The sequence below is a fragment of the Phocoena sinus genome, chromosome 9 (assembly GCF_008692025.1).
Source record: "Phocoena sinus isolate mPhoSin1 chromosome 9, mPhoSin1.pri, whole genome shotgun sequence".
Classification (NCBI taxonomy): domain Eukaryota; kingdom Metazoa; phylum Chordata; class Mammalia; order Artiodactyla; family Phocoenidae; genus Phocoena; species Phocoena sinus.
Genome location: NC_045771.1, coordinates 74,664,995 through 74,687,088, shown reverse-complemented (window position 1 = coordinate 74,687,088; position 22,094 = coordinate 74,664,995). Strand labels below are relative to the sequence as shown.

At 39.1% G+C, this 22,094-nt stretch overlaps 1 protein-coding gene across 1 annotated transcript in view; it reads right to left on the bottom strand.

The window, feature by feature from the left end:
* DNAH11 (dynein axonemal heavy chain 11) overlaps positions 1-22,094 on the bottom strand; it is a 316,314-nt gene that overhangs the window by 204,840 nt on the left and 89,380 nt on the right. Inside the window, 3 exon segments of the mRNA XM_032643357.1 lie at positions 2,732-2,881; positions 19,323-19,449; positions 21,034-21,125. Coding sequence (XP_032499248.1) covers positions 2,732-2,881; positions 19,323-19,449; positions 21,034-21,125 — 369 coding nt within the window.

Sequence of the window (22,094 nt, the reverse complement as noted above, 5' to 3'; positions counted from 1 at the left end):
TAACACACAGTGTTTTGAGAAACCAAGCATCATAGCCAATATGCTGGAGTAAAATTCTAGAGGTTTGGAAATAATAGGAAATTGATTTTTAAACCAAAGTACAGTTGATTTACAATGTTGTGTTAGTTTTAGGTATACAGCAAAGGGATTCAGTTATATTCTTTTTCAGAATTTTTTCCATTATGGGTTATTACAAGATATTGAATATAGTTCCCTGTGCTATATAGTAGGTCCTTGTTATTTGTTTTATATATAGCAGTGTGTATCCATTACTCCCAAACTCCTAATTTATCCCTCTGCCCCCTTTCCCCTTTGGTAACCATAAATTTGCTTTCTATGTCTGTGAGTCTAGGAAACTGATTTTTTAAATGTATCTTTTGATAATTTTTAAATCCACTAAAGATTCTACCCTCAAATCTACATAGTTCCTAGTCTTAAGCCAAAGTGTTTTCAGCAAGTATCTTAATTATATTCCCTACTGGCTCTCATCCTCACACTTGTCATAAATTACACAGCAGGAGAGTATGAGAGGACAACTGCCGACTTGTGAAAATCTTTTTTAAAAAAATTCATTTGAAGTTTATTTTGCTCCCACAAATATATTTCAGCCAGTTTTCCATCCTATTCAAATATGCTTTGTTATATTTATCCATATATCTGTTTCTTTGGGATGATATTATATAACAAAAAGGATACCTATACCGTTTGCAAATAATTGATCATATCAATAAAAAAATAACTATAATAAATTAATTCCAAGGACTATATGAGATCTTGAAGATTATACAACTGATTTCTTTCCCCGCCTCTGTGAAGATGACACAGCATTCATTCCTACAATCTCTTTCTCTGGAGAACTGGGAAGGAGCGGTACGTGGTCAGTGAGCTGACAGCCTTCCCTATTGGAAGAAAAAGGGAAGAACCATCCCCAACATCCTAAAAGACTTCTCTCCCGGCTTCCTAGCTGGGCTTTGTTCAGATACCTGAGAGAGGGTGACCTAATCACTACTGCAGTCACTCCACACAACTCTTAATGTCACCAAGCAGCAAGCTCCTTTAGTAAATTAGGTATCACTTGATCATATCCCAGATACCCTAGGATCCATGTCCTTAGTATGGCCACCCGTTCTCGAGGACTCTCCAGTCCATCTGGGAAGACCAAACACACATACAAGGTGACACATCAACCCGTGTTCACAGACTATGCCACCAACGGCAACTCAGCTCAATATAATTTGAGAACTAAGCCCTGATGAGGTGCTTGCTTGATCTCCCACTTCTTGGTCTTTCATCAGCTTCTGTCCAACCCTCTATAACAAGAATTATCACTTCCCATTATCACTAATTATGTGAATATCCATTTATTCAATAAGCTTAAGAGGTCCCCCAGGACAGGTGCCATGTCTTATTCTTTTCTGGATCTCCAAAAGCCAAACCCAGCAGCTGGTACATAGTAGGTATTCAATAAACACCTGTCGAATAAAACGCAAAGAGCCGAAACTGGGGAGGAAACAATCATAAAAGTGTGGGGGGAAGGTGGGGGGAAGACCTAAAGTAAAAGCATCTTTTTATAAAACAGGCAATTAGAGGGTAAATGTGCTACATGCCCAAAAGTCTCTAGCATAAGTTGCTTATATAAAATAAGTTAGAGCACTGTGAAAACTTTCAGTACCAAGGGTTCCTGCTAGTGACACCCACATCTATGGTTGGACTGTCCTCCTGGGCACTATGCCAGTCAGCTAGCAGTCTGCCGGGGGGAGGCAGACAGCAACACACTTTTGTCAAGATAGTTTATGGTGATTTTTTTCTAATCATTGTAATAATATCCTAAAGAGCCCCAGAGATCACAAACATACTTTAATCAAAGTATTCCACCATCTGCTTCCCCTGCATTTGGCAGGATTTTTCTGGTACAATATTAAAAAGCAACAGAGAGGAATAAAGGAAACCCTTGTAAAAAAAAAAAAAAGGTTGCCATCACATTTCTGCAAGGGACCCTTTAAGGAACCCCGTGCCTCAACCTAAACTGTTCTGCAATAGAGGCTACTGTCTCAGTTACCCTGTGGATTAACTCAACCTATATAAGCATCGTCGTAAAAAGATGCAACTCCTCTAAATCATCTGAAAACACCAAGAGCTGCTTCGTAAATGGTTAAGAGCCATTCTTACAGATAACTGTTAAGAATGTGTTAGAGGTGTTTGGCTGTAAGAGAAGAGAGGATGTTAACTGTCTGTGCACACGGTAATTAGTGTACGTGACATTAGCTTAGTGGACTCAATCAACTTTATTTACGAGCAGCCATTTACAACACCCACGTCAGAATCCTGAACCACAGCCTCTTTAAAACGTGCTTCATTGCAAGGTGCTGCTTCGCCCTAACCCTTCCCTGTACTCTGAGCAGGGGCGAAAACAGCGTGCTCTGTAGGAGACTCAGTCACTGGGTGGCATTTGCTACTAATTCTGGAGTTTACTCGTTCAGTCTGTGACAGTCCCTCCCGTCTGGCGCAACTGTGAGCAAGTGTGAGCTCCTGCAGGGTGCTGAAGCCTGATGGTCAGAGTGGGAAGCACGGCAGAGGAGCCCTGTCACACCGGACACAGGTAAGCGGGAATCTCTGAGCACAGAACTAACCAGAGCCTCATTTGACATGAGTTGATTTTTTCTTGGTCAACTTTTAAAAATTATCCCCCCAATACTTCTCTGGCATAGAGAACCTCATAAGCAAATCTTACATGGCCTATGCATTCACACTCAGCTGGGAATGGGACGTATTCCTTTTCTTTGCTGTACATTCCAACGGCCCTGTGCGCAGAAACATCCTGATCGCCTTCAAACTGCAGATCTACGATGCTGTCAAAGAGTTTGGAAAGGTGGTGTGTAACCTAAGACAAGATAAGAAGAAGAGATAAGAGCATTTCTTACTGCATGTATATTCTGGTAATCTACAGATGTGGCTAAATGAATTCACAAAACTGTCTTTATATCGTTACAGAGATGCCTCAAAATGTTTTTCTTCCAAATAAAAATCACTTCTTCAATTCCAGAGTTTGAAATGACCCAGATGGAGAAGTGGCCAGGCACTCTGATCACATCAACAGGTGTTGGGAGGTGAATACTTACCCTGCTAGGTTATCTATTTTCTCCTTAAAGGCTGGAGACTTACCAACTTCTCTATCTGTACCATATTCCTGTAGCAATCATGCTGCTGGGAATTTTGTGGTCAGGTTATTAAAATTCAGACATGGTATTTTACTTACACCATAAAAGACCTTATATTGTTTAAAAAAAAAGCTGTGTTAAAATATGTGAAACAAAAATGTAAATTAGATAGTCTTATTCTTGGGTCAGGTCCTATGTTATTGTACACTTGCTTTGCTATTTACATGAGCCCCAGAGCGTATCTGTTACATCAGAAAGGTGAATGGGGTTCCCCCATTTTCATTGACAAAGAAATTGAAGGCAAAGTATCAGGTGACTTCATCAAAGTTGACACTGCTAAGAATAAGTGGCCGTTAGATCTTAAACCTCCAAGTCCAAGCCACATCTACAAAGTTCAAACTCTTCGAGCATCATAACCTTTTACATCCTAAGTTGTGGGATCTCCAAAAGAACCCCCAGTAAATAGCATACTGAACCCTGTGCAGGTTCTGGACTCCTTGAAAAATAAAACCAAGTTAAAAAGACAAAGAGCAGCACTTGTTCTGCTAGAGGCCAGTTCAGAGATGAAAGCCCAACTGGCCTCCAAACAGAACACAAGAATCAATAAGACATCCATCTGGTCATATCAGCACAGACTGGGACCGGCCTCTCCACCCAGCAGAACTGGCAAGGAGGAAAGGAGAGGAAGACCCGTGTTCTGCAGGCTACCAGTAAGGGAAGCCGCTCTACCTCCCCCTGGGGTGGACTGAATAGAGGGCAGAGTGAACCACAGGAACTATCAGGAAAGGGAACAAGCGCTCCCTCCTTACACTTGGCAAAATTACTGTAAAACCTGAGAAGTGGGAAACGGTTTGGTGATTCCTCAAAAAGTTAACTAACTATAAACTTGTCATAGGACCCAGTAATTCCACTCCTAGATATATACCCCAAATTACTGAAAACGTACTCAAATACTTGTACAAAAGTTCAGAGCAGTATTATTCACAGCAGCCAAAAGGTGGAACCAACCCAAATGTCCACTGATGGATGAATGGACACATTGTGCACTGTGGCATATCCATACAATGGAATGCTGTTCAACCATCAAAAGGAAGTAAGTACTGGTACTCTACAACATGGATGAACCCTGAAAACATCACGCTACGTGAAAGAAGTCAGTCACAAAAGATCATATAGTGTATGATTCCATGTACATGAAATGGCCAGAATAGGTAAATCCACAGAAACAGAAAGCAGACTGATGGCTACTAGGAGACAGGGGGACGAGGGAATGCACGATGACTTCGTAATGGGCACGAGGTTTTTACTGTGGGGTGATGAAAATATTTAGCAACTAGACAGAAGTGATGGATGTACAACATTGTGAACAGACAAAACGCCAATGAATCATACACTTTAAAATGGCTAATTCTGTGTTACCTGAATGTCACCTCAGTAAAAAAAAAAAAATAATAAAAGGTGCTGACATTTCCCAGCACATAGCATTAAAGCCATCTCTGCAATGAGTTTTTCTTGAAACACAGTTTAAATGGCCTTGATAACTATACCAACAGCAGCTTCTACAAACAACAGCAACCCGCCTAAATTTCCCATGTGAAAAGACCAGTACCAATATTGGTAAGGAACTCCTTAAGGGTGATTTAATCTTCGAAGCTTTTAGCCTTAACATTTTTGCTGTATTCACAGTTTTAGTACTGAAGAAAAGCACAGCAAGGAATCTTCCGAGTTTAAAATAGATGAGTTTCTGAGTCTCTCACTTTCAGTGTAGGCAGAGTGGTAGCTGATGATCACTGCTTGGGTTACCACAGTCTCCCCCATCCCTGTACATAACCCACAGGACATTATACACAGAAAGTATCTCCAATCCTCTAACAACTCGCTGTCACAGCTGAAGTGGCCAGGAAGTGCACAGATGTTTAATGGCTTCTACTGTGTAATGGGCCTAGTCAGGTGCAAATAATAGTCAGGTACAAAGCTGCGGGATAAATGAGACCTCGACCGTCAGACATCCTCACACATCATTGCTTTGGTGAGGAAAGCATTTCAAAAGAACTCTAGTCCTCTAGTCACTCAGTGGGTGACCAGGAAACACAAACCCCACGGCTTGAGGTTCTCCCATGACTTATGCCTGGCGTGTTGGAAGTTGGATATTTTCCTATTCTGCCTTCCATTTAGAGCTTCTGAGAGAACAGGACCATTTTTTTAAACTAACAAAGGATGCTGTTGACCTCAGATCTGTTCCATTTCTAATGATATCCCTTTGTACCTGTTAACACAAAATTAAAATTCCTTTTTCCTAGTTTGTCTTTGGAAAGACTTATTTTACAGTTCAAAAAATACATAAAAACTAATGCCTCAGAGGCCCCCTCTTTGCACCACACTAAAGAAACAGAATGGATTTGAACACTTCAAATCATGAAATTCAATAATTTTGTTGTATCTTGAGTAGGTTTCTAAAAGGTTAGCAACAAAAGTTGAAATGCTGTTCCACTGGTTTACAGTAAATCAGGTGCATCCACCCACTGGTGCGTAGACAGACAGGCAGCCCCTGCTTTGTACAGTAGGGCGCGATCGTAAAAACCACCATGCAACCTCCACGATCAATGGGCAAACTTACGATTATGCTTTGGCCGCTAAAAATTTTCGTTAAAACATTAAAATCCCTCTCACTCTTGGTTATAAAAGTACAGAGAAATAAAAAGTGTAAACTATACTTAGTACACTAACTTAAAATACTAAAAGAAAATTAAAAGTTAAGTGTTTTACTCCTTTATAGGAAACTTATCAAGAGTAGTTCGAACAGTGCTTGCCTCCTTCTTCTCATCTTGTAACTTAAAATACTGAGTGAGCACCTTCCCTATGCTTTGTGTAGTCGCCATATTCCTTTGGAAGTTCGGATTGGCTGCCAACCTTTCATCCTTTGAGGTCTCCACGTCCTGATATTTCTGAGAGTTTCTTTAATGTCAAGTTTTTTTTTTTCCTGGTATCACTTCCTCTAGGACATCCTTCATCCTTTTTATCACAACCAGTGTTTACATTTATATCAATGAGTTCATTTTCACCATAATCCTCTGGCTGCATATCTAGAACCTCTCAAATGGTGTAGTGTCATTTCCACAATCACCTTTCTCTTCCATAGCTACATCTATGATTCAAATTTCATGTCTAGCGCTATCAATTTTCACTACTTTGCTATACTATCAACTTCATTACTAATTCCCTCTTTCGAAGGTTTATTTTTGTAAACCGTCACGTGGGTTCTTCACTGGGGACAAGGTGGTAACACACTACGTTCTTTGCTGATTACATCAGAATCAAACAACAAATGTGTGACAGCTGACCACAGACAGACTTTGAAAGGTGTGACGTAACTGGTCACGAGTCAAGATGTACATCTGTTACTGACATGGTGATTTTTGTGGACTGAGGAGGCAGCAATGAAGTTTGTGCCTCTCGAGATCACTCACAGTTAACACACCGTAGTATGTGAAATTTGAACCATGTTATTGGGGGAACAGAGTTAAACTGATCCTTGGTAACTGAAATTCGTATTTTTCAGGTCTGTGCACAGGGAGAGCTGCCTTTTTAAGAGCTGACATTTATCTACCTGTAAATAAAGTCAAAAATATTTACTCATCTAGGTAATTTTATAATTTAAAATGCAAACTGATACAGCAATCAGATCAGCAGTCTACCCTACGTTCACCTAGAAAAGAAAGGGAAGAAAAACGAAATCATACAGCTTCTACATATGCTTTTATGTATATCTCAGATGTATTGCTATGTCCTAGTTTCCCTGTATGGCTACTATACATTCACAAAGCTTACCCCTTGCTTTTTGCCTATATCTCATTTCATATTTGCCCCATCTATGAAAGATGCTGCTGCTGATTAACTGAGATAAAATAGACACAAAGTCCTGATATTACTCCTGGCATGATGAACACCTCAGGATTCATTCACACGTAGTCATTAGCTCATTTATACATAATGATGGTAATACTCATGATAGTATTTGTGAGAAGATAAGTAATGTCTAAAATGTAGGCAGTCCTGTCTATTGTGAATATTATCCTCTAGAACAAGAGAAAAATGAGTCCTTTATTTTTACATGTAAAAAAATTTAAGTCTGTCATAATGTTGAACAGTTTATTGTTGTGTTTTATATTTTTAATAATACTCAATATAGGTGACAGTATAGGGAAATGGACACGCAACATTGTTGAAAGTCTAAATATGCAAAAACTTTCTAGAAGTTGGTTAAATCAGTTATAGCACTTTCAAATAATGAAAACTTTTTTCGACATTAAACATCATATTGTAGAAGAATATTTCAATTTTGATTAAGTATATATGTTCTTACCTACACAAACACAGACATATAAAGAAAAACTACAACCACTCAAAACTAGCATCTAGGAGTATGTTATTCTTACCTTTAGTATTTTTATATTTTTCAAATTTTCAATAGTGAACATGCAATTATATAATTCAGAAAGACTAAATTTGTTATAAATTTTGTAAACCATTATAGCCAATCCTAGGTATTGGGTATTGCTTGGTTTGCTTTTACCAAAAATAAAATCATAGTACACATAATATTTTGCAATTTGATTTTTCACTAATTAATATAACTTGGACATACCTATATTATCGGTGCTGATTCTGTATTTCTTCCTTAACATTTTTAGCATGTGTATGTAAATATATATAGATATGCTGACAATACAAACTCTTGAGTTTTTAAATAACCTTTTGAAAATTTAAATGGAGAAAAGTGAAAAAAATCACGTGTGTAGAGCTTAATAAATTTTAGCAAAGTGAACACAACTCTTGTAACCACTGAGACAATTAAGAAACTGAATACACCTGAACCCCCCCAAAAATCCTCATGGCCCATGTCAGTCACTAGTCCCTCCTCTCAAAAATGGACATTACCTAATAAAGCCCATATATGACAAACCCAGAGCTAACATCACTCTCAATGGTGAAAAGGTGAAAGCATTCCCTCTAAGATCAGGAACAAGACAAGGATGTCCACTGTTGCCACTTTTATTCAACACAGTTTTGGAAGTCTTAGCCAGGGAAATCAGAGAAGAAAAAGAAATAAAAGGAATCCAAATTGGAAAAGAAGTAAAACTGTAAGATGATATGATACTATACACAGAAAATCCTAAAGATGCTACCAGAAAACTACTAGAGCTCATCAATGAATTCAACAAAGTTGCAGGATACAAAATCAATGGAATTTCCTGGCGGTCCAATGGTTAGGACCCTGTGCTTTCACTGCCAAGAATGCAGGTTCAATACCTGGTTGGGGAACTGGGATCTTGCAAGCTGTGTGGCACGGCCAAAAAAAAACCCAACAACAACAAAATTGATACAAAGCAAGCTCTTGTATTCTTATACACTAACAATGAAATATCAGAAACATAAATTAAGGAAACAATCCCATTTACCGTCACATCAAAAAGAATAAAATACCTATGAATAAACCTACCTAAGGAGGCAAAAAACTTGTACTACGAAACCTATAAGACACAAATGAAAGAAATCAAAGATGACACAAACAGATGGAAAGTGATACCATGCTCTTGAATTGGAAGAATCAACATTGTGAAAATGACCATACTACCCAAGGCAATCAACAGATTCAGTGCAATCGCCATCAAATTACCAATGGCGGGCTTCCCTGGTGGCGCAGTGGTCAAGAATCTGCCTGCCAATGCAGGGGACATGGGTTCAAGCCCTGGTCTGGGAAGATCCCACAAGCCGCGAAGCAACTGGGCCCGTGAGCCACAATTACTGAGCCTGCACGTCTGGAGCCTGTGCTCCGCGACAAGAGAGGCCGCAATAGTGAGAGGCCCACGCACCACAATGAAGAGTGGCCTCCACTTGCCACAACTAGAGAAAGCCCTGGCACAGAAACGAAGACCCAACACAGCCATAAATAAATTAATTAATTAAAAAAAATTACCAATGGCATTTTCCACAGAACTAGAACAAAAAGTTTCACAATTTGTATGGAAACATGAAAGACCCCGAATAGCCAAGGCAATCCTGAGAAAGAAAAATGGAGCTGGAGGAATCAGGCTCCCTGACTTCACACTATACTACAAAGCTACAGTAATCAAAACAGTATGGTATTGGCACAGAAACAGAAATAGAGATCAATGGAACAGGAAAGAAAGCCCAGAAATAAACCCACACACATATGGTCAATTAATCTATGACAAAGGAGACAAGAATATACAATGGAGAAAAGACAGTCTCTTCAATAAGCGGTGTTGGGAAAACTGGACAGCTACATGTAAAAGAATGAAATTAGAACATTCTCTAACACCACACACAAAACTAAACTCAAAATTGATCAAAGACCTAAATGTAAGGCTGGACACTATAAAACTCTGAGAAGAAAAGGTAGGCAGAACACTCTCTGCCATAAATCGCAGCAATATCTTTTTGGATCCACCTCCTAGAGTAATGAAAATAAAAACAAAAATAAATGAATGGGATCTAATTAAACCTAAAGACTTGTGCACAGCAAAGGAAACCATAAACAAAACAAAAGGCCAACCCACAGAATGGGAGAAAATATTTGCAAACGAAGTGACTGACAAGGGGTTAATCTCCAAAATATATAAACAGCTCATGCAGCTCTATGTCAAAAAAAACCAAACAACCCAATCAAAAAATGGGTGTACGACCTAAATAGACATTACTCCAAAGAAGACATACAGATGGCCAAGAGGCATATGAAAAACTGCTCAACTTCACTAATTATTAGAGAAATGCAAATCAAAACTACAGTGAGGTAGCACCTCATACTGGTTAGAATGGGCATCATCAAAAAGTCTACAAACAAGAAATGCTGGAGAGGGTGTGGAGAAAAGGGAACCCTCCTACACTGTTGGTAGGAATGTAAATTGGTACAACCACTATGGAGAACAGTATGGCAGTACCTTAAAAAACAAAAAAATAGAAATACCATATGATCCAGCAATCCCACTCCTGGGCACATACCTGAAGAAAACCATAATTCGAAAAATACATGCACCCCATTGTTCATTGAAGCTCTATTTACAACAGCCAAGACATGGAAGCAACCTAAATGTCCATCGACAGAGGAATGGATAAAGAATATGTGGTACAGATGTACAATGGAATAGTACTCAGCCATATAAAAAGAACCAAACTAATGTCATGTGCAGCAACACAGATGGACTTAGAGATTATCATACTAACTGAAGTAAATCAGACAGAGAAAGACAAATATCATATGATATCACTCATATGTGGAATCTAAATTTTTTCTTTTTAAAAAAGTTTTATTGAAGTATAGTTGGTTTACAATGTTGTGTTACTTTCTGCTGTACAGCACTGTGAATCAGTTATATAAATACATATGTCCACTCTTTTTTAGACACCTTTTCCATGTAGGTCATTACAGAGTATTCAGTAGTTCCCTGTACTATACAGTAGGTCCTTATTAGTTATCTATTTTATATATAGTAGTATGTATATGTGAATCCCAATCTCACAATTTATCCCTCCTCCTTTTTCCTCCCTGGTAACCATAAAATTGTTTTCTACATCTGTAAGTGCAATCTAATTTTTAAAAAATGATCAAAACGAACTTAATTACAAAACAGAAACAGATGCACAGGTATTGAAATCATACCTATGGTTACCAAAGGGGAAACACTGTGGGGGAGGAATAAATCAGGAACTTGGGAGTAACATACAGACACTACTATATATAAAACAGGTAACCAACAAGAACCCACTGTATAGCACAGGGAAGTCTACTCAATATTCTGTAATAATCTATATGGGAAAAAACCTGAAAAGGAATGAATATATGTATAACTGCATCACTTTGCTGTACAGCTGAAACTAACGCATTATAAATCAACTATACTCTAATAAATTTTTTTAAAAAAATGGATATTACCTTTACATAAGGGGAGTCATACAATATGTATTCTTGCGTCTGCCTTCTATCATTCAACATCATGTTAGTGAGGTTTATTCATGTTATTATGTATAGCACTAGTTTTCTTCTTCATTGCTATGTGGCACTCTGTTATATGAATATTACACGATGTATTTACGCATTCAACTGTTCAGAGACATTTGGATTATTTCCAGTTTGGGGGTGTTATGGATAATGTAGCTATGAAAATTCTTGTCACATACTTTGGTTCACCTATGTATTCATTTCTGCTGAGTATACACTAAGAAGAGGAACTGCTGGATAATAATGTATTATTATATTCAAATTTAGAAGATATTGTCAAACAGGTTTCCTGAGTGGTTGTACCAATCTACAATCACACTGGCTAGATAGGAACATTCCCATTGCTCCACATCCTTACCATTATTTAGTACTGTGAGTCTTTTTTTTTTTTTTTGTGGTACGCAGGCCTCTCACTGTTGTGGCCTCTCCTGTTGCGGAGCACAGGCTCCGGACGCACAGGCTCAGTGGCCATGGCTCACTGGGCTAGCTGCTCCGCGGCACGTGGGATCTTCCCGGACGGGGGCACGAACTCGTGTCCCCTGCATCGGAAGGCAGACTCTCAACCACTGCGCCACCAGGGAAGCCCAGTACTATGAGTCTTTTTAACCTTAGGCTTTTGGTAGGTTTGATCTTGATAGCTCATCATGTGAATGTATGTGTTTTTCTAATGAAAAATCATGTCAGAGTTTGACAAAATATCTGTACAAATTGAAAAAAGAGGGGGAAATGAACACATTGCTAGGCAGAGTATTTCAGCCTAGCGAAGATTCAGAAACACACCAACTCATATTTTCACCAGTTCTTTCACACTCACGAATGTCAAAACAATGCATAGCTAATATGAAGGTACCTTCAGGAAGAAGAAAAACAAAACAAAAATAAAAAGAAAGAAAATAAAGAAAACTAGCTTCAGGGATTAGTACTTGACATTTATCATTTTGGGGTTTTTTTTGAATTTCAGGTAAAATCTTTTATATTACATCAGTAGCACATAAAGTCCTTGATATTGATTGTACATTCTGTACTTAGACATGTCTATGTGAATATATAACGTGCATCAATTAGTTTTTGCAGTGTAACAAACTACCTCAAAATTTAGTGGCTTAAAAAAGCAACAATTTCAGAGTTCACATTCTGTGTCGGGGCTTTTGGGTTCTTTCAGTTGGTCCCAGCTGGGCACCCTCACACCTCTGCAGTCTACTGGTGATCGATGGCTTCTCACATGTGTGTGATGGTTGTCCAGCTGGTGGCTTGGGTATGGGCATGTGCTTCTCCTCAACCAGCAGGCTAGCCTTGGCTTATTCATGAGGAGGTGGCCATAGGTTTCCAAAGAGCAACAAGAGGGCAAGCGCAGTGTACAAATGCTTTTCAAGCCTCTTGCTAATGATACACTGGCCAAAACAAGTCACACAGGAAGCCAAATGGAGAAATAAGCTCTACCCCTTGATGCAAATTGCAGCTTCACATTGAAATGGCATGGACGAAGGGAGAGGAAGAATTTGTGGCCATTTTTATATTCTATGCTAGCATTTTTCTTAGTTCTTTACATGTTTGCTTTACTGCTTGCTCAAAAATCAAAGATATAGTACCTACTGCTTTCCCCATTTGGTATATAAGGAAACTGAGGTTCAGAAAGGTAAAGCAGTAACATAGTCAATAATCAACAGATAAGGTAGATAACTAGTGGGAAGCAGCCGCATAGCACAGGGAGATCAGCTCGGTGCTCTGTGACCGCCTGGAGGGGTGGGATAGGGAGGGCGGGAGACGCAAGAGGAAAGAGATATGGGAACATATGTACATGTATAAATGATTCACTTTGTTATAAAGCAGAAACTAACACACCGTTGTAAAGCAATTATACTCCAATAAAGATGTAAAAAAAAAAAAAAAAAGAATTATACGTTACTTTAATGATCCTAAAAATACTAATGCTGTGTTCATTTTGACCCCCAAAATGACAAAATAAGTGTTATGATAATAAGTAAAAAAGAACCAAATATTTTTGTCTTTCCAATATCTATACAAGAAGTTGAGAAAATGAAATAAAATTTTAAAAAAATCAACAGAGCCGGGATTTAAACTCATGTCTACATGATTTCAAGGTCTCTGTTCTTTCCTACTATTCTACCTTCTGATGGATGGCTAATGTGCCTATGTCTAGCTCCAGAAAAGTTTCCTTTTCCTGCCTCTTCCCTATTTCATCCTCGGTGCCAAACTAAACTCAAGGGCAACCCCCTCCCTCCACTGTAGGTACCTACGAGCCCTTCAACCTTCTACTCACTATAAAAAAGTAGGGATTTTTGACTGATTTTATTTCAACTAAAAGTCATTCACTCGTGCATGCAGCCAACTAACCACTTGCATCTTGAGCCTTTTTCCTCTTGCTTAAGAGCTACTGGTTTATTTATTTATTTTGGGTTGCACTGTGCAGCTCGCAGGATTCCCCCTTGAACCTGTGCCCACTGCCGTGGAAGCATGGAGTCCTAACCACTGGACTGCCAGGGACTTCCCCCTCTTGATTGTCTAAGGAGGACTAATCCATGTCAAGAAGGCTGTGACACACTCTGAGTGAGTGCTGAGCTGCATCATCCTGATTCCTGAGATTCAGACGGTGAGGCACCTTCACTCTACCATGGAGACAACCAAATGGAAGCAACTATCCAGGATAGCACTATCCACTATCCAGCACTATCCACTGAGCTTGTGGGGATGCGGGATCTTAGATATCTGCCCCCTTGAAGAACCGGAAGTTCTTTTTATTACCTAATATTAAGCCCATTTCTCACAAGCACCTGTCTAAGTGCCAATATTGACATTCTATTAAGGGTATCAGTTGAGTGCCATCTGTCTCATACTGAAATTTGGGGGATTTCTCAAAAGACAAGTTGGCAGATTTCTTCTTATGTAGATTCGGTCCAATGCCACTGAAGGATATTTTTGATGCAAACATTTCTGAGCATATATATTCCTGATCTTGTCATTTTCGAAAATGCACTGTGGCCTCAACTGCCACAGCAGTGGCTTTCTAGTAGCCACATTAAAACAAATAAAAAGAAACAGGTGAAATTAATTCTGATGTATTTTATTTGACCTAATGTATCCAAAGTATTGTCACTTCAATATGTAATTAATAGAAAAATCACTAATGAGATATTTTACCTTCTTATCTTTAAGTCTTTGAAACCAGGTGCATATTTTACATTCACAGCTTATCTCAATTTGGATTTTTCATCAGAAATACTTCATCTGTCTTTACATTTCACAAAATACACAGTTGTGAAAGTAGAGTCACGTTCTAGTTGTTTCAAACTTGTTTTCCAATAACTGAATCAAAGATCAGTTTTTCTAACGTATTGTAGTTAAAAATTCAGCCCCTCAGTTGACACATTTCAGGTGCCCAACAGCCACACATGCGGCCCACGGTTACCCCCCGTCACACAACACAAAGGCAGCTGATCACATGGAAAGTGTGTCATTCTTTAGTATACCTCTATCATGGGGAAGCTTTCACTCATCATCACATAGGAGATGAAGGAAGACAAAATGCACCAATGCTTCTAGGACAAAAAGATCTTTCAAGTCATAAGGAACCAGTGGCTAAAAACACCAAGTTGTCAGCTATTTCAAGGCACAGTATCACAACCTGGAAGGGCACAGTGGGGCCAACTGATGTTACTCAGGCTGACTTTAACCACTACATTCGTTTCATTGAAAAACACAAAAGGATGTTTTTCTAAGGCGGGGGAGAAAGCACAGAATTTTAATACTGAATCATGTGCAACTTCATAACTACTGCGCCATGACCATTAATCCTGCAAATATACCTCTAAGTTTGTATTTCCATAAGTAACCACCAGAGATTTTGACCATGGAAGTTACATAGCACAGCCACACCCTCAGTCCTTTAGATAATCTATGCCACTGGGAGGTCAGGGTGAACTCTAGGAGGAGAAAAGTCTTTAAAACTTGACCTTAACCAAACTTACCAACAGCTGAAACCCACTGAAGGCATTCTAGACACACTGATTTCATCACTCTGACATTCCAACTCAAGTATCTTAAATTGGACATTTCTGCTTATAGAACACAGGATGTAATAATATCAGACTTTCCTGGCTGATGTACTCAGGCTGATCAAATTCCACAATCAACTGCAGAAACCCTCACTTGGACCAACACTCTTAAATTGAGTGTGGCGGGTGGAGGAGGGGGGCCTGAGGAATTCAAGTCATTCACAAGATGTCAGCATGACTCCTCTGCCCACAAAGGGTCATCTTTTCTGGGGCAATTGCATTGTTATCCCACAAGCTGCAGTTGCCATGTTATCTCCGTCACAGTACAGGGCGCATATTCAGGATGTTAGCACAAAAGGCAGAGACGGAAAAGCTGTGTCTGGTGGACTGAAACTGATTCTGATGATGAAAGAAAGAGTGTAGCAAGGCTAGGCCCTTTGGCATAACTGCTAAAAGCATTAACTATTCCACAGCAAGTGACCAAGGGCTGAGATCACACCTTGACTTTGCAGAACCACTGCAGGCAAAGAAGCTGACTGCGGCTCTAGATGACTCAACTCATCCTTAGCTCCTTTTCAACCCTTCACCCCAGCAAGTTGCTCCCAGGTGGTATTTGCACTTCAGAGGCAGCTAAACACTTTCGCTAATGACAAACCTTTCCTAAAAGGGTGATAGCATTTGAGGTGAAATCGAATTGTTCAACGTTTAATTCGTGTAACAAAAGGATCTCAATGACATCACATTTTGAGCAAAATTCAAAACAATGTATCTCAAATGTCAAATGTTTCAAAAATCGAATCATTTCAAAGCTGGCAGGACAGGAGAACTGTGTACCGCATTTACTCTGGAGCCGCAAAGCCAGACCCCTTCAGCTCGTAAGCAGAAATATCCCACCTCCTTTTGTTGATATGACACAGACAGCACTGTTGTTAGTATTTATCAGCATGGCTGTGAGCCATTTTGGAGATTCTCTATGTGGTGACTTCAATATTCAGCTACATAAAAATTTAAAATCTTTTTAATGTCTTACATTACCTAGTCATTCATTAAAGAGTGTTACTAGTACTACTACTGAGAAATGTATCTGAGATTCAGGGGTTTAGAATTTATGATTACAACACTATGAATTAGGTAGACAGGAAGACTTCCACGATAAGTCGCACTGGTATTAACAATAACATTTTGAAATACTGAAGTGATGCTGTGAAAATAAAAAGAATGATTTTAAAGGTACACCTTTTAAGTTTATATATATATATATATATATATATATGTATATATATATATATATATATATATATATATATATGTAAAAGCAAAACCTCATCCTGTAATTTAGGAAGGATAATGAAAAAAAAAATGTTGGCATCAGGGATGCATATCCCTGAGCCAACAGGTTGTCTAAGGCCTGAAGCACTTTTTGATGATTTGAAAGGACATAAAGAGAATGGGTGACAAGTGTATATTGAGTCATCTGCTCCTCGAGCACCAGCCTAGGACTTCAATTAAGGACAAAGAGGCATCGGGCAAGTGCATGCGCTGAAGACAGCAGAAAGGAGTGAGGACAGGTTGGTCCCTCCAGGGCTTGACAAGACACATCTCAATGCCTTACCATCATCTGCCTCCATACGCTCCTTCTGGGAAAGTAGAGCAGGGAGGAGGGGGGGACAGGTGGACATCCTCACACCTGTGATTTAGCAGCCCAGAGGAGGATGCTCTGGCTTTGCCTCACTCCTCCTGGGGCTTCAAGGTGAAGGGCTGTTTCCCCCATCTCTGCCCTTTAAGTTGTCCAGTGAGAGGGGTTGGAGAATCACTAACAGAAACTACGGATGCCCGCAGCAAGTGAATCTGCGATGTGTCCCTACTTCAGACATCTGTCTAGGTGGAAAAGGAGGAAGAAGATATAACAAATGATGGATTACACTGCCAAGGGCAAGAACTGGAAGTGCTGAGATGGACTTGTCTCTGCAATATATACCCCCTGGGGGTTTCCCCCTGCCCCTTGAGGACTTGCTTCTGTTCCACAAGAGACCCAGCATGTGGGTACTGGCTGTCAAGGGTCAAGGTCGACAGCCACTGCCAAACAGAGAAGCAGGAATACGCATTAAGAAAGGGCAATGACTGACAGATGACACCCTTCCTTCCTCCCCAAGGTAAACTGACAGGGAGGAGAAATAAAAGATCCCAACTCCAAGTTCATTATGTAAAAGCCTGGTCTTGACACAGAGGTGAGGTTGGAATTTTAAACTAGATCTTGTTGAGTTGCTTTGGGTTTCTTTAATTTTTAATAATAAAAAGGGACCGGAGCATTACAGTACCTATCCAAGATGTTATAAAGGGACCTGTTACTCACTGTAAAGACATTCAGCAGGGCACATTTGAGCTTAATAATTGTAGAAAGATAAAACTGTTTCATGTCTATATTCTGGATAATTAATACTGTTCAATAAAACAGTCCCATATGTGTTTATTATGTTTAAAGAATATAAAAGAAAAGCCATGTTCCCACTTGCAGATTTATGCATCTAATTTACATAGTGAAAATTCAGGATTCTAAGTATTTCAGATTTGCAAGTGTTTAGGAACATGTAACTGGAATAGAACATGACATCCTCTATCTCATATGATCACCCCGGGCAGAGGGTCCAGTTGCCGGTCACAAGGAGGTTCTCAGGAGATTACTGAAGCTTAAACGTGGTAGTAACTGCCATGTTTAAACTACTTTAAAAAAAAAAACAAACCCCAAAACATCCAATTTACATGTCATTGACATAAACGAGAGATGGAGATACTGGATTCCAAGTCAATCTAATTAGATGGATTTTATCTACAAAGCCATCTGGAAGTTAGCATAAATATACAGAATGATACCTGAGTGGTAATCCTGAAAATGTTGCCAAAGCTGACTAACAACTTTGCTCTTCATAGCAAGATTGTACTTGTATTGCCGACAGCAAGAACAGCCATCCATCTGAATTTAGCTCCAAAGAGAAATGATGAATGAGAGAGAAATAATCAAGATAAATACTGTGGGGGCTTCCCTGGTGGTGCAGTGGTTGAGAGTCCGCCTGCCAATGTAGGGGACACGGGTCCATGTCCCGGTCCGGGAAGATCCCATATGCCGCAGAGCGGCTGGGCCCGTGAGCCATGGCAGCTGAGCCTGCGCGTCCGGAGCCCGTGCTCCGCAACGGGAGAGGCCACAACAGTGAGAGGCCCGCGTACCAAAAAAAAAAAAAAAAAAGATAAATACTGTGTCCAGAGAACAGTAGTATTCAGGAAACCGTAGTGTTAGGTGACACATATTCCAAAGAAAATGGCAGAAAAATACCTAGAGCAGGAACATGGAGACAAATCCACAACGATAAAGCACAGCCTTTGGCGTCAAAATAATCTGTGATATATGGTCAAGTCTAGGAGTAACTGCCTATGTCAGTTGTAACAATTCTAAGATCTAAATGAATGTGAACAACTGAACAGATATAATGAAAGGCAACATCCACTAAATGTTTAGAGGAAGGAGAGCTTTGGGATTTGCACAAAGCTTGGTCTCTGATCTGTGCTCTCAGATTACAAAAGATAAGAGCTGCTTTTATTTGCTTTACATATTGTCATGGGTGCTACATTATTTTTGAATGGATAGGAGAAAATTAGAGTGTTAGGTAGAGGATGAAAATATACCAATACACCTCTGACAGCACGGAAGCCTAGTCCAGCTTCAACTATGAAGGTTACTCGGGAGTCAAGGTTGTTGTAAGAAGGTACCAGCCATGATCTCGTTCCCAGTGACTCAGTCTCCCCCAGGAAAGCTGCAAACCAGGCAATGGAGCTCCAGTCCTTGTCCCAGAATTCTGGGGGTTTGGAGCCAGTGTTTCTTCCGTTAACTTCTTGCAGGGCCCTAAGCCTTGTACATTTGCTGTCCCTTCCTTGTGTTGAGAACCAGGCAGTTACCTTTCCTAGTTCCTTGAGCACCGCTTCTAACATCCCTCTGTTGCTGCATTAAGAATTCTTACTGCATATTTTCTGGCTCCTGGCACATGTGACATGGTAGGTGGCATTTGACAATAATAAAGAAACTGTGACATTCCTTAGCTAACATAGGATAATATGAGACTCTCAAAAACAAATATTTACCTCCATAGGTTGAGCTCCCTTTGAGAGAATGTCAAGTAAGTCTGCAGAAGAGATGAAATAGAAGCGCGGAAAAGCCACACGCTTGGTTTCCAGGTACTCAGCAAGAGCTTTTTCACAAAGAGAAAGCCTGCAGGAAGGAATGAAAAATCATTGTAAGCATATCTTGCCCATTCATTTATTAAAACGTCACCAAAACCCAGAGCCTCTCATCTGTCCATTCACCACAAGAAGCTCACCATTTAACACGGAGCCTACCTCCTTCTCTTTGACATCATCGTCTTGTTCATGACTCGTGTACAAGTCATGCCAAGTGGGAGGAGAAACACACACACACCCATCGTTAGTTGAGACTAAATATAGATCAGACTTAAGTTGATGTTACTTATCACTTGTCTGTTTTTTGGAGGGAAGCGTGGACATTTAAAAAAAATTTTTTATTGGAGTATAGTTGATTTACAATGTTGTTAGTTTCAGGTGTACAGTGAAAACAGAATCAGTTATACATATACATATATCCACTCTTTTTTAGATTCTTTTCCCATATAGGCCATTACACAGTATTGAGTAGAGCTCCCTGTGCTATACAGTATATCCTTATTAGTTATCTATTATATATATAGTAGTATGTATATGTCAGTCCCAATCTCCCAATTTGTCCCACCCCCTCTTACCCCCTGGTAACCGTAAGTTTGTTTTCTACATCTGTAACTACTTCTGTTTCTGCTTTGTAGGTAAATTCATTTTTACCCTTCTTTTAATGACACTTCTCATCAGCAGGAGAGAAGACCAGATTTGGCATCACTCGCCCTGAGCACAAAATGCTTTACTTAACACGTAATTGGTTTAAGGTCTTCCTTTTCCCACTGAATGTCTACAAAACACAAGCACCTTCAACTCTCTCTGGTTTTCAGAAGAGTCATAAGATCCAGAATCATTTCCACATTATTTTCTTAGCAGAGCAGAGATGACCCAGAGGCAGAGCCCCACAAACCCTCCAAGATTACTGACTAAGAAGTAATTAACTTCTGTAGAAATCCACACTTTTAAAATTATGGCCAACTCTCTCTCTAAAAAACTTCCAGATTATGAAATAATTGTATGTGATATATATTTTTATCTAGAGGGCTCCTCTGCCTTGCAATGAAAAGTGGTCACAATTCCACACAAAGCTCTTTTTTTAGTGGCTGATCTGCCCATTTTTAATCAAAAGCCAGAAAATTCTTATGACCACTAGCTGTTGTATAATTTTATCTGAAAATTATAAATGCCTTTTAGGACAAGGATTTCAAAAATACTAACATGCTGTCTAAGGATAATTTCTAGTATAATTAAACTATATACAAAATAAAGGACTTAAAATGAGTGCAATCCCAGTTCCTAGCATACAGTAGCTGCTTAATAAATATTTGCAGGATACTTTGATAAAAGAATTGGTTAAACAACCATGCTGATTCTCTTGATAATAGGATATTCTAATTTTACTATAATGATATTCCTTTTTGGAAAACAGAAATATATTTGGATCTGTTTACGTTAACTCACAAAATATGTACCACCTAATATGTATAAGGCAGCTAGATAACTATAAGCAAAATTATAAAATAATTTAGTAGAAGTTGTTCGTACAATAACTTGGTGTTAAATACTATTAGATATTCAAAAGAAATCTCAGAAGTATAACAAATTGATCACTTTGTAGTTTTATTCTTACCTGTACTGTAAATCTTTAAGTTCTTCAAAAAGGTTAGGTCTGCATGTTGCTTCTAAAACATTTTTTATTTTAGCTGTCCTGAACATTAACTCCTGAGTGAAAGTAAAACACGGAGCCATTGATATTAGAAATTAGTTTTCTAAATTTTTCATCCATTTAGGGAATTAAAAAGTGAAGAACAATCAAACTACGGGAAAGCAAGATAAATGAGATTTCTAACACCATGTCTGTTCTGCTTTTAAACTTTTAGATAAACATCAAAAACAAAGTGTAATCACATAGTTTTTATCCATATAAATTCGATAGGCATTACCACCACTCTGGGTCCAGGCAGAATTTCTCTCTTCTAAACCCAACGCACAATAAAACAGAGAGACAGAGAACCAGAATCTTAAAGAATACACTCACATTGGAAAATGAGATGAATATGAAACAATCTACCCACTCTTTCCTCCTTAAAAGTTAAATAAAATAGAATTCCTCTGGTGTTCTACTTTAGCTAGTAAGACGACAATAATTCATCCCCATTTCTAGATAAAAAGTAAAGCCATTATTCTCTGCTTAAAGTCTCTCAAATCATTTATTATATGTACATCTCCATGTGTTCTCTGTGGCTCTTATGAAACAAACCAGTAACTGATAGTATAACTTTGTTACTGGTTTCCCCTCCTCAGTCTCTTACTTCATGAAGATGAATCTGTCTCCCAGGCCTTACTGTTGGTATAGGCCTCTGGGAAACATGTGGCCTGCTGCCTGGTTTTGTACGGCCTGAAGCTAAGAATGGTCTTTACATTTTTAACTAGTTGAAAAAAATCTAAAGAAGCATAATACTTCGTGACAGATGAAAATAATATGGAATTCAATTTCTGGTGTCTATAAAGTTTTACTGGTACACAGCCACACCCATCTGTCTACGTAGTGTCTATGTTTTCTTTCACAGGACAATGGCAGCCCTGCTGAGTTGTGACAGAGACCACATACAACCACAAAGCCTAAACTATGGACTATCTGACCCTTCACAGACAAGTTTCCTGACCTTGTCTCCTGAAATTCAAATACAC